Raw genomic sequence first — 16,318 nt, 5'->3', positions numbered from 1 at the left:
ACTTATAAGGTCTAACTATATCTTAATCCAGATTATAAACAGCATTAAAAAATTCATGTTAGAATAGAATCATAGCAAACACAAAACATTACAACAAAGGATATAAAGATATTAGACATGTTAAAAAATCCAAACATATAAAAATCTAGGTTAATACAATTGTTAAAAAGATCAAACAAGATATAAAAAGCAAAACTCAGAAAATTAGTAACAGAACCAACAAGAATGGTAGGGGACTAGTTAAGATTTTTATGAAAAACAAATGGTTGGTCAAAAAAGATTATCAACCAAATAGAATTCCTAAATTTTGTAACTAATGATATCAAAAGCAGGCATCATAAAATGTAAATATTTTGTGCTACAACGGTACAAAACTCTTCCGAGTTCCACTCTCCTACACACAAATTTACTGATTCGATCAGTGTGGTTATTTGCTTTGTTACAGTGAATAGCTAGATGATAACGTGTTGCTGGATAAGTAATGAAGCCTATCCTTTACTTAGAAACACCATGGTAGCAGATTCATTAACTATACTGACTGGTATAACCATCCTCCTGGTAACAAGATTTAAAACCTAAGTCATCTCTATCTCTGTCCTCTTATTCTTCTACCTCTAACTAATCTGCCAAGCTCTGCTTATTTTTCCTTCCGTAGTATTACCTTTTAATTATTATCTTTCCTTTGCATTCATATTGTCATTGTCCTGGTTCAGGACTCCTAAAATGACCTCACCTACAATTTCTCCACCTCCCCAGCAAATCCTTTAACTTTTCTCCAATTCTTCAAACAAACAAACAAACAAAAAACACTTTACTTGTTCCTCACTAAAAAGTTAATTCCATCATCATAGATTAGCATTCCATATCCTTTACCTGTCCGCCTCTGCCTCCTACTTCCTTGTATTTTCAATAAACTTCCCACTGTCCCAAGTTGCTCCCTCCTATAGGTATGCTTCTTCCCTACCCCTGATCCCTATTTCCATTTCAATTAGCTATCCTCAGGGTCCAAATCAAATGTTACTTCCAAAAGCCTTGCTGGGTCCTGGTCCAGCTGAAAGTACCTTCCTCTTCCTCTGAACTTCCACAGTATTTCATGAGGAGAGGTGTAACTCTCCAATGGCACTTACAATTTGTCTTGTATTACAGTTATGTATTATGTGCTTCTACTATAAGATCCAATTTATCTCTGCAGTACTTAGCACAATGCATAAACCAAGTAGGAACTGAAAAGAAATTGCTTGTTGAATTAGTGAATAAATCAGCCAATCAATTTTTAGTATTGTGGGCAAATAGCCCATTTCTTGCTCGCATAATAAAACATTTAGTATCCATAAGGGTGACTCTTATTTATCAAATGATTAAATTATAGTCAGTCTACAGTTTCACAAGGCAGAAATAAGAACAACATTTTAGAAACATTATCATCAAAATGGTTAGGATAAAATCAAGTGTGACACTAGTCTTCGATTACCTTGAAAATTTATTCAATTTGAACAATTTATTGTTGTGCTAATGCTGAATGATGACACATTATTGTGCAGATAAATATATACAGATACGCACTTTTAATGAAGAACAGTACTACAGAGATAAGTTGTAGCCAGGAAAATACAGAAACACATCTTTCATTTTATCAGGGATAGCTTTTTAAAATACAAGTCTGACCACATTATTCCCTTATTTTAAAAAATTCTTCCATGATTTCCAAATTTTTTTAGCAAGCATTCAAAGCATCAACCCCACTTTTCTGGCATTACCATCTTCCCAAATACCTGTAATTCAATCTCCCAGTACCTTTTGAACTCAAAATTTCATCCCTTTGTGCCTAAACTATGTCCTTCTCTCTACCTAGAATGTTCTACTTCATCTCTTCTTCCTAAAACTACTCATCCTTCAAGTTTAGGGTCTAGCCGAAACCTTATAAACTTTTCCAGTTTAGTACACTTGTACTATCCCACAGGATCATGTGTATGTTTATGCAGCTGAAGTGCAGGGTCTTTACAGCCTCAGAGCTAGCACTGTCCTGGTAGATGATATAATAGCTAAAAATTTTGTTGAATGAAAATTTTGACTACCAGTTTTATTTTTCTCTCCCATTTTAAACATAATGACAAGAAACATAGCAGCATGAACCACTCTTACTTTTCCTTTTTCCTTCTTTTTGAGCCTCTATTTAAATAATGAGTCAAATTGTGAGAGCAGCAGGAAAAAAGAACCCAACTTAATTTCCAGCCTAGAATAAAATAAACACCTTTATATCCTACAGCACTTATACTTTACTTCCATTTACTTGTATACTATCTTGCACAGTTCTCTAATTTTGATAGTTTTATATGTGTTGCCAATAATGCTCTCCTAAGTTCTTTGATGACAGGGATATGCTTCATACTTCTCATGTATCCTCCATATAGCCTAGTCTAGAGTAATTATCAAGGTATCTGCTTTAACTAAAAGCTAGTTTGCTCCTTTAAAGTTTAATCATAATAAGAAAATAAAAATGTTCTGTTTGTACTACTCTTTCAGGCTGAATGAATCACTATAGAAGCATGCAATTTCCTCAAGATGTAATTTTATAATAATGTTTTAAAAGACACTGCAGAGACACTCACGAAAAGACAAATAATTTAATGCATCCTGAGAAGCTTTCACAATACTATTTTTTTCTTTCCACCATAGGAGAAAAGTGTTCCTAGAGCACTTTCCACAATACAAGAATTACTCTTCTGGGGTGCCTGGGTGGCTCAGTCATTAAGCGTCTGCCTTTGGCTCAGGTCATGATCCCAGGGTCCTGGGATCAAGTCCCACATCGGGCTCCCTGCTCAGCAGGAAGCCTGCTTCTCCCTCTCCCACTCGCCCTGCTTGTGTTCCTGCTCTCGCTATCTCTCTGTCAAATAAATAAAATAAAAAATAAAAAAAAATCTTAAAAAAAAAAAAAAGGAATTACTCTTCTGGTGGCTTATCTGCGCGCTCAGCACCTGGCACTGTGTTACAGATTCATTCGCACTTGGGTGTTGCAGGCCTCTACGGCCAATTATATCATTAAAGCTGAAAAGAGGCAAAAGACCCTATTAAGTTAACACACAATCTACTATTCCATTTAAAAGTGGATGGTATGAAAAATAAAACACTGACTTTACTAAAAAAAGAATGTAGATATATTGCACTGGTGGTATTGACTGAAAGACTCTCTAGTACCAATTTTTAAGTTCTCTTTTTCTCATTGGAAGTTATTTACTAATTATGATGGTGGTGAGTCTATTGGTGTAGAACAGCAATAATCCTGCTTTACTTCTAAAATGTTGTCATGGAAGTGTTCTTGAAGGTAATGAAATGAAGCCCTTCCCCCAAATATATTTGCATATAAAAATGTTTTTGGAGGCACATGGGTGGCTGAGTCAGTTAAGTGTCCAACTCAATTTTGGCTCAGGTCATGATCTCAGGGCTGTGAGATCAATCCCTGTGTCGGGCTCTGCAATGGGTGCACTGGTTGCGTGCTTGGGCTTCTCTCTCTCCCTTTCCCTTTCCTTCACCCCTTCTTTAAAAAAAAAAAAAAAAAAGTTTTTCTTGCATTAATTTTAAGTAACTAGAAATCTCCAATTTAAATATTGGAGGCCAGCATTTTATTAAAAAAATATGATCTACAAATAAAAAATAAATAAATAAATAAAATACGATCTACAGATAAACATTTGAATACAATGAGTAAAGAAAATTTACTTGCTGCCATAGAAGAAGTATTATGATTTCTAAAATCTTACTATTGTTGATTCTGGTCAGTACTATTCCCTAAGAGAAAAAGTCACTTAAGGGGAGTGTTTTCAATCTGTGGGTAGTAACTTCTTAGTAGGTAGTAAATCAATTTACTGGGTCATGACTAGCATTATTTTTAATGAAAAAGAATAAAACAGAAATATCAGAGTATATCCCATTCAATCCAGGTGAGTAATGAGTGAACAAGTGAGTATGTGTATTAAAGTGAGTTTGTATACAGGGTCAAGATGTAAAATGGAGCTCCAATAAAAATGCTGAACACCACTATTATTCTTTCTCCTTTCTAAGAGATAACATGGCTCTGTACCACAGGGAAGCATAGTGCAAACATTCATTCATCTTACTGATGTATTTCCTTTCACAACAACCTACTCAGACTTTAATTATTTCCTTTTCTTTACCTGTTGGAATTCACTCTTACTTTGACCTCAAAATATTTTTTTTTTGGTTCCTTATTGCAGATTAAGTTGATAGAATATACTCTGTCTTAAATAATTTTAAATATTTTAGAAACTTTAATAACCAAGGTGACCATATAATTTATTGTCCAATCCAGGACACTTATGAAAGAGGCAATCTTCTATTACTCAGTTGGGACAACAGGGCTAACCCAGTTTGTATAGTCACTCTACTAATAACTTAGTAATGCTGTGTTTTTAATACTGCCAGTATAAAAAGGCTATCATTTAAATATTAAACACAAAAAAGTCAATAGTAAAATTAAAAGTCCAAAAGCATTTAATATGAACTACATAAGATTTCTGATTTTTAATGAAAATTATGTAATGTTTTTATTAGATTGTATAAATAATTAACCAGGAAAAAATTTGCATAAGCAGTTAATCTAAAGAGAACAAAACCTGAAAAAGAAGTCCACCAATAGTGTGGTCTATCTTAACTGTAATAAATTCCTATTTAGAAGTATGCCTTGAATTTACAATATATGATATAAAGTAAACCCTTTGGCACTAGCCTCTTTAGACAAAAATTCATTTTTAAAAAGGTAAAAAAAAAATGCTTCATAAATGATTATCCACAAGCACATGGAAATTATTAAATAATTATTTGAACTTGCCCAATGGATTATAAATTCCTGGGCAAAATGAAGTCTATTCTTTTTTGACAGTTTAACTCTGTCCCAAGTATGGGTACCCTTCCACGTCTTCAATTCCAAGCTTTCCTACTTTATGTCCTTTTACTAAAATTATGAAGCGTATTATATTTTAGTTTATATTTGTGACCATATAAATTAGTTTTGATGTTACACAGTTCCAGCATTCTAAGCATTTTCTAACTCTTACCACAAACACACACACACAAAAAGATTTCTTAGGGCTCCTGATTCCTAGTTCTGTGTTCTTTCTACTTCATTTTTGTCATCTCCTCTTTCTCAGCTTTCCGCCAAAGGAAGAAGGGTCTATGGATGATAACCTTCAAGGGATACAAAACCTATATATAGAAAACTTTTTATCTGTAGATGAATAAGTGCATGTTTCTGGGATGGGGCCCACAGCTTTCATAAAATTCTCAAAGAGGTCAATGACCCAAAAAAGACTGAGAACTATCACATTAGAATTGCGTGAGTCATCAAGTAAATAGCTATTTGGGGAAACAGAGGAGCATCCTTTTTGATCTATTCAGGCTAGCTAGAATATTCACCTCCCTCAAAAGACTGCTAGTTCCTACAGAAGAGGCTAGGAGCTGGTGTTTTCTAAGAAGGCGTGGGGGTTTATTCTATCCTAGGTAACCATGCAGACCTTTAGCATTTACTCTAGGGATACCTAAGCTTTTTCTTCAAGAGGAGGCCACATAAATAAAATCCACATGAATAAAGACTACTTGAATTAGGTACCAGCCATTCTTATGGAGGGTTTAGTCCTACCTATTTTCCCCTTACATTGTTCCAGCTTTGTCATCTACTTAGATTAAGGTAAGGTTTTTTAAAAAGGATTTTGTTATTTCTTTCATCAAAACAACATCTACATATTCTTGAAAAATAATGCTTGTTGCTCATATGAATTGATGAATCCCTTATAATAACCCAGTGGAACCCTCCAGAAACTACAGGTTGGGACCATTGACTTACATCTCTGAAACTAATATGGGGGAAGAAAATAGGCATGTGGAGTTTATAATACAGAACGTTCCCATTTGGAAAATTAAAAATGTTAATAAAGCTGATTAAAAAAAAACCTCTTAGTTGGCGTAAGTAAGCAGCAAAGACATATTCCGTGTAGCTCTACTGGTCAAGAAGCTTTCAAATATCAGGAGGAAAGTTTCAGAATTTCTAAGAAAAGGGTGCATGAATTTTTTATTTTTCTTAAAAGTGGGTGTGGGCTGTGGAAAATACCACACTAGACTTTCTTCAGCTTTTCATTTCCCTTCTCTTTGCCTTAGGACTGCCAAACACACAATTTATATTTTCTAACACTTCTGACATTTTGGTTAGTATTGAAGGTATTTAAAAAGTAATATCCTCTTTTTTTTTTCTTGATGCCCTAAGAAATGTATCCCCATTCATCCTATATTACTTTTTTCTTTAATAATGACATTTTTTTTGATAATAAAGTATTCATTAGAATGCACCCTTGGTCAGTGAAGAGTTATGATCAGTTATTTATAAATAATTAATCCTACGTTTTGAAAGATTTTCAGATGATGTAAAACCATTTTTTAATGGCCTACAAAATCTGTACTCGAGAGATGTGCCTCATTGAGTATTTGCAATTATCTGTCTGAATTGTCAGACTGAAGCATTTTTTAAAGTCCTCTAAAATCTAATCCAGGCCTGTTTCTTGGGTCCCCATTCTTTGTAAGACTCTTATTTATTCAGTCTTCACCAGAATGCTCCCTACCTTAAAGTGAACTTCATTTTAGGATTTCCAAATTGCTTGTGTTCTGTATATGGCAGACAATAGTATTACAAACATAGGTCTAGGATAAGACAGCCTTGATTTTTCAATTTTGCTATGAATAACTACGTAAGTTTGGGTAACTTGCTTAAATTCTCTAAGCCCCAGTGTCCTGTAAAATTGAGAGAATTATTGTACCTACAACTCATATGGTGGTTGTGAAGTTAAATGTTACGCATGCAAATTGCACAGCACAGTGCCTGACACATAGTAAGGGTTCAATAAAAGTTAGTGATTATGGTAACAACGATGAATTTCTGTTTCTATAGTCTTTTATTTTCACTGCCTCCCTGCTTCTAATGTCAGCAATCACCTTCCAAGCCTGATGAAGATAGGAGTAATATCATAAAAACAAAAACCTCACAGTAAGAGGTTACTAATCCAAAAGTAAAATTCACTCTATTCTCCTTTTAATACAGTCAACGGTCATGTCTGGTCATTTGTATATCAAGTCAAAGGATAAAGCAAAGAAGCAGAAGAAAGAAAGACATTAGTATGAATACAAGTGTTTCTTTGGTAGCAAGAACATATTGGATGTAAGCCATAGGAAGACATGAGGAAGAAAAAAAAGTTGGGAAAACAACAACTAGAAGAAAGCAGAAGGCAGTGATCTAAAAGAGCAAGAGAAATAAAAAGATTGGAAGGAGAATTTTAGGCAAAAGGATTTATGTGGATATATTTAGAAAAGAGGGTATATTTTAAGACGTGAGAGAAATGGGATTTGCTAAAGCAGGGTAGCTTGAAAGGCTACAAATGAAAAGAGCAAGGCATTTTGTAAGGTAAAAAGCAGTATTACATGTGAGTAAGCTAATACAATTTTTCACAGGCTAGCAATATGAAGAGGTATCTGCAAGGTTGGGCTAACCAACCAAAAATAACACAGAAATGTGCATGCTAACATTTATGTGCTTGGCTATATTTATTAATCCTAAACATAGTTTAGGAGCATTAAAAGAAAAATCTATTCAGTTGTCAACATGGGCCATTATTAAGGCTTGTCCCTTAAAAGATATGATCTATAAACTAATGAAAATTCCTTAGTTTTCTAATCAAGCTACATGTTTGAAATTTCACAATAATTTCTTTTCCTAATAAAGCATTTCCTCAAGCTAGAGCTACAATCCTTTTTACCAAAGAGAGGTGCTTTACTGGAATCCACTAACAAAAATAAATTTAAAAATCAAAAATAGTATAATTTAAAAATCAATGGGAATTATGTAGACTCAAAAGTTCCACACCTCTAATGGGTTTTTTTCCCCCAAATCAAGTCAATAAGAGCCAAATGAAAAAGAATAACTTGCTTAAAATTATATCTAACAGTTTACAAGTTGCTGAAATTTAATGTATATTCAGTCTCAACTGTGCTTACCAAAGAAAGCTATAAATATCATCTGGAACTAGCACCAGTCTGGTGAGAAAAAAAGTGTACTGTACCAAGCAGACTTGCTGTGTTATCTGTTCAAACATACCTGTACCAGTCAAAAGTCCAGCACTCTTCTTTCGTGCATAAGCGCGTAAGTGGTTGGACAGGCTAACAGCACTTGTAAACGTCGTATTGCAATGCACACATGTTCTAAGCTTCACAGGCATACCTATCATTCAAAAGAAAACTATAATCCAGTTCTCACTTCAAAAAGTGAAATTTTCTTAGCTAAAAGCGTGAAGAAAAGTACCACAATAAGGATGGTTTAAAAAACGTTCATTGAATTAGCTTAACTTAAAATAAAGAGGGGGAATTAAGTTAACTATTAGTTTGTTGTTAGTATTTAGAGCCAACCCATGCTCTTTGGAAATGTGGAAGAGGAGTGCCTTGAACCTCTGAGCTCCTCTGGATTTAACACCTATTATCACTTTCTTGCAGATTTCTGTGTTACGCAGATCATTTCCTAAACCTAAAATACAATCCTGTGATTTGAAGAGCACAGTTCAGTTGAGAAGTTTCAAAGCTTACAACATTACCAATAAAAAGAATTAAAAAGTCTAGTTGACAAAGTGGTAATTACAGTGTTTTACCCACAAAACCGTATAAGGCTCAATACTAAATTAGGCTTTCTGATGAAGGCTGGGAGAAAAGGTGGTAAAACACACCACTGAGCAGCTGTTAAGACACAACATTTTATTCAGGGCATTTTATGTTCATTACTCTGAATGCGCAATCAATAATGAAAGTTAATGATTTGAAGTTTTTTGCTAAAATCTTTGTGCTAAATAAATGATCAACAAGCTAACATCTTAGTCATCACAGGAAAGAAAACATGTTGAAACAATAAGAAACTCCTAACTTCAAAGACAATCCTCACTCCCCCAACTCCTTTCAGTTGGTTTCTTCAACAGTAACTACGATCATCAGCCACAAATACGCTGTCCATCTCTCGTGTACGACACCTTAGTCAGCACAGCTGATACACCTTTCTTACATTTTCTCCTTCTCAAAAAGGTTGAAGATTTGACTTTGAAAGACTCTCTTCATACAAAAGAAAAGAACCCTATTAACCAGAAACCCATACAAGACAGTTTTACAGACCACTTACAACACAAGGTAATCTTTCCTTAAATCAAAACTGCATACAAATATCTGGGCTATCCCAATGTCTGCCAAAGTAAACAAATCAACATTACCATAATTGTATTCATTATTAATCCACTGACGAGTTACTTTTGCCTTAGACACATTCAACTCAGGGCTAAATTATGAGACCCTCTAAGTTCATCTTCAACATTCTTAAGCTCCAAAAGAAACCTACAAAGACACTTAAAATTTTTCTAGTCTAAAAGTATAAGCCATACTTAGCAAGAACACATATAGTTTGGCTATTTTTATCTGCTACATCATTTGCCAGCACACACAAACTATTCTTTTGGAAACGAAAAACTACTGGTGCACAAGCACTAGCCTAGATCATCTGTTCCGTTCTTTTAGACCACCACTGTAAAACCTAAAACCCCAAACAAATGTTTTATACTTAACAACAGTTCTCCAAAACCAAACTATCCCACAATATAATGAGGAATTGGAGAGGGAGACGTTTCTTTGGGTTAATCACAACACACAACAGACACCAATCCATTCGGTTTAAAGAGTCTATTTTTTGTTTGTTTGTTTATTCGTTTGACCTAAGCAGAAGGAAAACCAACAGCTATATCTTGAAAACATTATCACCCTGGAGCACTGGCAAATACAGGACAGGTATGCCATTTCAGGAATGCTATGCTTTTGAACAATGTTAACCTCCCATCCACAGGACCAACCCCCAGCCATAGCAAATTTTATTTTTACAGATCAGCTTTTTGTTTGTTTGTTTTTGTTCTCACCTTACATTCTGACCAAGAAATGAGGCACAGAGAATTCAGTGCTGATGAGCATCAACTGATGATTTATATAGAAATGACAGTATAACCAATCTCTGCAAAAAAAGCAGCTTAAGTAAAAAGATTCTAATAAAGTATTCTCTACAAATATTCCATACAAGTAAGCATAATTAAATTGTGTTTAAACTCTATACGACAGTCATAAACATCCTCTTACCTGAGTGCATAGTCAAATCCATCCTCTGTGGTTGATACATCAATGGACTGTCTTCACTTAATGGAAGAACACACTTCTGAACAAATCTCTTTCTTGCAGTTTGATTATGAATTTTTTGAGGAGAAATAGCAGAATTCCTTTCTTCTCCCATCCTTTTATTTTTAAGCAGTTCTATCAGTGTAAGAGACTGATTCTTTTTTCCACTGGGCAGTTCTGGTTTTGTTTCATCATATTCATTTAAGAAACTCAGCCCTTCTTCTTCTGATGCAGACACTGATAAAGCTTCAGTCTTTAGGCCATTACGGTATGCTTCAAGAGGTATAACATTTTGAGATAGAAAGTCATCACTTGATGCAAGTTTTTGAGCTACAAATGGTCTGGGAATAATACGACGACTATTCAATGCTTTCAAGATTTTTTCATATTTTTCTTCATTTTGCATCATCTCATTCAAAACACAGATTGGAGATTTGTGAGCATCCCATTTGGTCTTTCCAAGTCTTTTCAGATGGCCTCTAACATGATTCGATAATCCAATTTTAGTATCAAACCAACCACCACAGAGCTGACAAGTGTGTTCAGAAGTGGTTTCAGACTTCTCTATAGCTAAAAAAAATTTTTTAAGAGTAACATCAGAATTTTTTATAAAGTGATCATCTTAAACCCAATTAACTCTGAAATATAAAATTATGTGATCCTAATAAAGACCAAATTTGAGCATAACCTTTGAATCCTTTGAATTTGAATACAGACATATTAACCCAAATTATCTACATGGAAACTTACCTTTTCTAACTCGCTTAACAGGTGTCCCTGTGCCAGTTCTTTTGAAATGTTGCATTTTGTCACTTGTGGCTATTTGTTCTGGTGATACAACGTGACGGGCTTCATAGCTTAATCCAGCTCTGTGAAGATGTCCTCGGACATGATTTGACAACCCAACACCTGTTTCAAATGTTGCTGGGCAGTAAGGACATGATTTCTTCTCAAGAGACAAATCAGTCCAGTGAAAAACAGAACTATGCTTTGACAATGAAGTTTCTGCATTTTCTAAATGCTGAGGATCATGTATGTCATGCAAAAAGTTATTAGTTCCAGCATCTTCATAATATTCAAAATAAAAGCCATCGTTTTGATCATAACTAAGGGTAGCATTTTCTCCGGGCTCTTGACCTTCCACCTTGCTTTTAAACAGCGGGAATAAGTTTACATGTTCTTGATTAATATCATTATAGGTTTCATCTTCTATAGCCTGTGTAGTGTAGTCACCTAGCTCAACATTATCCCAGGAACTTTCATCTTCTGTTTCATAGCTATCTTTCTTTTCAGCGGAATTAAGTTTTTGCAAAACAACAACAGTCATTTTATGCAAGAAATCTGGGTAGCTATCCAAGTCTTCTCCTCCAACAGAACTTTCCTTCTTAGATTCCTTAACTACTCTCTTTACAGCTACACGCCTATGCTCTTTGAAGCTTTCCAGCCTTTTGGTGTCAGAGTTTTGAGGGTCTGAAATGAAACTATTGTTGTGAGAATTACTTGATGACGAGAACAGATGTAAAGAATTTAATGAACTGGCTTCTTCTTTCTTGAAATGTAGAGGATATGATTCACCTGATTTTTTGATCATCTTGTAGTTTTCATATTTGTGTCTATATAAATAGTTGCTATTTGCCTTGGCATTAGATTTTTCTTTTGCTGCTTGATGGAAATACTTAGGTTTTTGGTCAGTGCTGCTTTTAATCATAACAGTCTTGTGAGAATTGTTTTGATTGCACACATTTACACCTGACTGGGCAATGCTTTTCCGAGCTTTTTGTATTCTGTGTGGCCGCTTATGGAATTTGGAAAAATTACTTGATTGTGAGGATGATCCAAATGTTCGCTTTACATCTTGTTTTAAAGCAGAGTTCTTTGGAAATGTGGTTGACTGCTGTTTAATTAATGGTTTAGTGCTATCAATATCTATAGGTTCTTCGAGAATGTCACTTTTTCTTTTATCAAGTCCAAGAGGACTACCAAATGAATCAATGCATGATGATGAATGCAAGTATTCCATGTGTTTTTTTAAAATACTTCTGGCTGAAGTAGTAAAAGGACACATCTTACATATGTAGGTGGCTGATTTTTTGGATGATCCTATAACAGAATCTTTCATGAAAGTCTTTTTTTGCGTTTTTCTCTGGGCTACATCAGAACTGACGATAGGGCATTTTACCACTGCTCCATGGGCAATGCCTCGATGGCATTCTAATTCATTTTCTGTCACTGCCATGAAGTTACACTCTTCACAACAGTAGTACCTTTTATCTTTTTCATGGGTTTTAGCATGTTGCACAAATGTTTTAGGGCAATTGGTACCAAACACACACTGAGGGCACTGTAGTCGTGCACTTCTTCCTTCATCCTGAAGTTCTTTTAATTCACGTATTTCCTCCATCAACTTCTGTCTTCTTTCTTGGTGAATAATCATATGCTTTAGAAGTGAGTTACGATCTCGAAATGTCCGTCCACATTCTCTACAAGCATATGGCCTTGGGACATTAAGATGGCGAAAGTGGCTATTCCCATCTAAATGATACATCATATGCCTGTGGAGGTGCTTTTTCTCCCTAAAATTCACATTGCACTTTGTACAGGGGTAGAATGATGGCTCTTCGGTGCTGAAAGTAGCAGGTGACTCGGAATCACTTTCTTCACATTTCTTTTTTAAGGTATTTGAAAGAAAAGTGCTAGTATGAACGGGTGAACTGTCTTCTCCACACTTATCTGGGTTATAAATTAGATGCTGAAAAGCATCTACAGATTCCAAGTCTTCATCAGTTGATTCAGGCTTCACTTTTGATAATGCATATTTCTGTGAGTCTACTGCCTGTAGTTCTTCATTCTGTTCCAGAAAGTCTACCTCTAGCATTTTTGACTTATTGGGTATACAATTAGAATCACTAAAGCAATCCTCAGTATAACGAGTAATCTTGCTTACATCCATTTTTCGCTTTCTCTTTTTCTCTAGACCTACTTTAGAGTGAACTGGAGCTTTATCCACTGTGTCTTCATTAGTCATAAGAAATTGAATGAACTCTTTTTGGGGATCCCAGTTTGTATCATTTTCTGACCTAAATTCATCTGTACCTGAGGAAATTCCTGTCAATGTATCAACACAATTATCTTTTACCAATAAATCATCACTATCCTCACCCACCTCTACTTGATTTATTAAAGTGCTATCTGACTTTATACTACTCCCTACTGAATTCTGAATGTCACAACCAACGGAAGCAGAGGTAGGTAGTTTTTTAATGGAATGGGTTGGATTTTTAGCATGTGCTACATCTGGTAACAAAAATAAAACTTGGTGTTGACTTGCTTTCTGCGGTGTAGATAGTTGAAGATCAGGTGCCACCTTCAAAGTTGAACAAGATTCTGTTGTTGGCTGATCCACAGGTTGTCCAGTGGTTAATGAAACGCTGCCTTTATTCATATTGGAAGTCTTAGCTAAGGAGGAGTGTAAAACTGGTCCATTAACAGCAGCTCCTTTAGGCAAGATAAAGTTTTCACTAGAAACAGGAGGAGCACCAGCATGTATAAATAGAGTAGACTGGCCTCCACTTAAGGCTTTTTCAGATTTGTCCTTTGACAGTTCTTCAGGCAGAGTTAGCGTATTATTTTTCTGAAATGATGTTTGACAATCTTTTGGTTTATGAACTCCACTCTCTTTGTCTGAGATAAAACTGTTGTTATCTAGGAGTTCTTCTTTAGCACCAGTAATATCGGTGTTTATCTTCAAATCATCCATATTGTTGGCAAGCCCATTTAACACATTTAGTCTAGAAAATGGAAGAAAAAAAATTTAGATTTGCATGAAAGAAAAAATTCTATTAGAATGTATGGAGAGTTCAAAGCACACATTTTTATTAGTGTAACTTCACTGTTTATATCAAGATCTTAATAATTTTCCAAGAATGAAGAAGCACTTTAAAAAATGTGAAAGACTTTAAAAGTATCTCAAAGGTTAATTTCTTTCTTTGTGCTAGGCAACAATCCCATATTGCATATCTACAAAACATCTAGGGAACAGCACCATTAGAAATGGCCACATTATACTGGGAATTGCCTGTCTCCTTGGAAGAATGTAAGCTCTTTGAGGCCAGGTCCTATACCTAGTCACTCTCATATCTCTAGAACCTTGCACAGTGCATGGCATAGATGCTTAGGCAGTATTTGGTGAATAAAGTATTAACATGTTGAATGAATAAAAACACCACTGCAAAATCAAAGCCAAAGTGTGTAAGAGGAAAAACCGTTTTCTTCCTATGAAACATAGACACCCCATTCAAATAATGCAAATATCATCATGGTTCTGACTTCTTGACTCAGCAATTACAGCAAGGCCTTCAAAATATCCAATAATCCTCAAGTACAATTTAAAGAATCTGCTATTTGGCAACCCTAGGTATGAACTATCTGAAGTGCTGGCATAAAATTCCCTATTTCTTTTTCTTTTGTAAATGGTAGCAAGTACAGTTTATTCACTCTCCAAATATTTACTGAGCCCTTACCATGTGCCAGGCACTGCTTTATTATTAGGAATACCAGCAGTAAACAAGACAGACTAGGTTCCTGCTCTCTGATAAAGAATAAAGTCTTCCATTTTTCCCTCACAGTATTTTTAATTTGTATAACAAGTAATACTATTTTAAGATAGGAGGAACTGAATCTGGTATTTAGAAATAAAAACATTTTCAATACAGTTCATTATTTCTACTATCTTTTATGGTACCAAATACACACTCTGTAAAACATTGAGTCTAGTTAAAGAATAAAAGAATTGTTTCTAATTACTTTCTTATTTCACAATTTAGAATAAGTGCTTATAAATACGAGCTTACTCTTTCCATAGATGTGTTAATATAATAAATATTACAAATAAATACTATAAATATCTGTCTTTGGCATTATTATTTATACCAACAATTTTTCTGCCCCTTGTATGCCTCAGAATTCTGTTTTGAGATTGGCAAACTTCCAAAGTAATAAAAATAGATGTCCGATAAGATCATATTCAATGATATCACCCCAAAATGGTGCTAATGCAGCACCCAGCAGGAGTCACTACATCACATACACAGAAGTTAAAAATGGGCAGCACATAAACATGTGTTAGGGAAGAGTGTGCAAATGTCAATGAAAAGAAAAGCAAACCTTGATGCTATACTATTACCCATTCCTGATATTTCTCATTAAATTACATAGAAAAAGTAAAATATCCAAAAAGGAACAATCTCATAAATCTGAAATGGACAACAGAATTTTTAAAAAACTAGCCTGAAAGACACTTATTTTGTGTTCCTATTTATTATAATCACAGAGGTAGACAAATATATGCTCAGTCAATTTGAAAGCCTTTATTAGCTTTTCTCAACAGGAAGCAATGTTGCTAACGAAGTGGTAAATTCAGTGTTAATGAGTGGCTTCACTGTTACCACCTCAGAGGTAAAACCTTCTATGTTCCATGTTCCACCCATCTGTTCTGGTGTTAGAGGTTCAGAGATGGAACAGACGCTTCCCATTTAAAGCAACTTCATTGGTACCCCCTGAACAGCAGGGTGACAAACTATGAGAATATCATGTCTGCTTGGAGACTGCATTCTCATTACCAGAATGGCTTTATATGAGCCTTCCAAAGGTTCACATTCTAAAGATACCAAACTATTTTGCTCAAAAACATACACAGAATATATGTATATGACATATCTTCTATCTATAAAACACATCTAGCAGGAGAAACAAAAGATCAAATTAAATATTGTTAAAATATAAAATGAAGTCTTTAACAAAGTTTTCCTTCACACCTAAAGAAATATGCCTTACTTGCGCCCAAATTAATGATTACCTCTACTCAAAAATAGAGGTTATTCTTTTTCAGAATATTTATTAGCACATTAATATTAAAAATGTACCCCATCAGTTAAAAAGTATGCTATAAGAAATGGCTCCGTAAGCTGGTATCTTAACAACAATAAAAAGTTTTTCCTAGTTTAATTTTCAGAGTATATCTTAACTAAAAAAATGTTAAAAATACATTTTTTTCTTAACAATATTCAAAACTCAT

At 34.6% G+C, this 16,318-nt stretch overlaps 1 protein-coding gene across 9 annotated transcripts in view; it reads right to left on the bottom strand.

Moving 5' to 3' along the window:
- Nucleotides 1-16,318, bottom strand: part of ZNF644 (zinc finger protein 644) — a 103,354-nt gene that overhangs the window by 10,955 nt on the left and 76,081 nt on the right. For 5 of the 9 annotated variants that reach the window (XM_032424016.1, XM_032424018.1, XM_032424017.1 and 2 more), the window contains 3 exons: nucleotides 10,996-14,033; nucleotides 10,210-10,815; nucleotides 8,153-8,275 (listed from right to left, as the gene is read on the bottom strand). In XM_032424016.1, the coding sequence (XP_032279907.1) occupies nucleotides 8,153-8,275; nucleotides 10,210-10,815; nucleotides 10,996-14,033 (3,767 nt within the window). The remainder of the gene's footprint in view (nucleotides 1-8,152; nucleotides 8,276-10,209; nucleotides 10,816-10,995; nucleotides 14,034-16,318) is intronic. The other 4 variants (XM_032424052.1, XM_032424034.1, XM_032424040.1 and 1 more) reach the window with 1 other exon arrangement.

This window comes from Phoca vitulina, unplaced genomic scaffold (assembly GCF_004348235.1).
Source record: "Phoca vitulina isolate PV1807 unplaced genomic scaffold, GSC_HSeal_1.0 scaffold2, whole genome shotgun sequence".
Lineage (NCBI taxonomy): Eukaryota > Metazoa > Chordata > Mammalia > Carnivora > Phocidae > Phoca > Phoca vitulina.
Note: the sequence above shows the minus strand (reverse complement) of the source record. Positions and strands in the feature narration are given on the sequence as shown.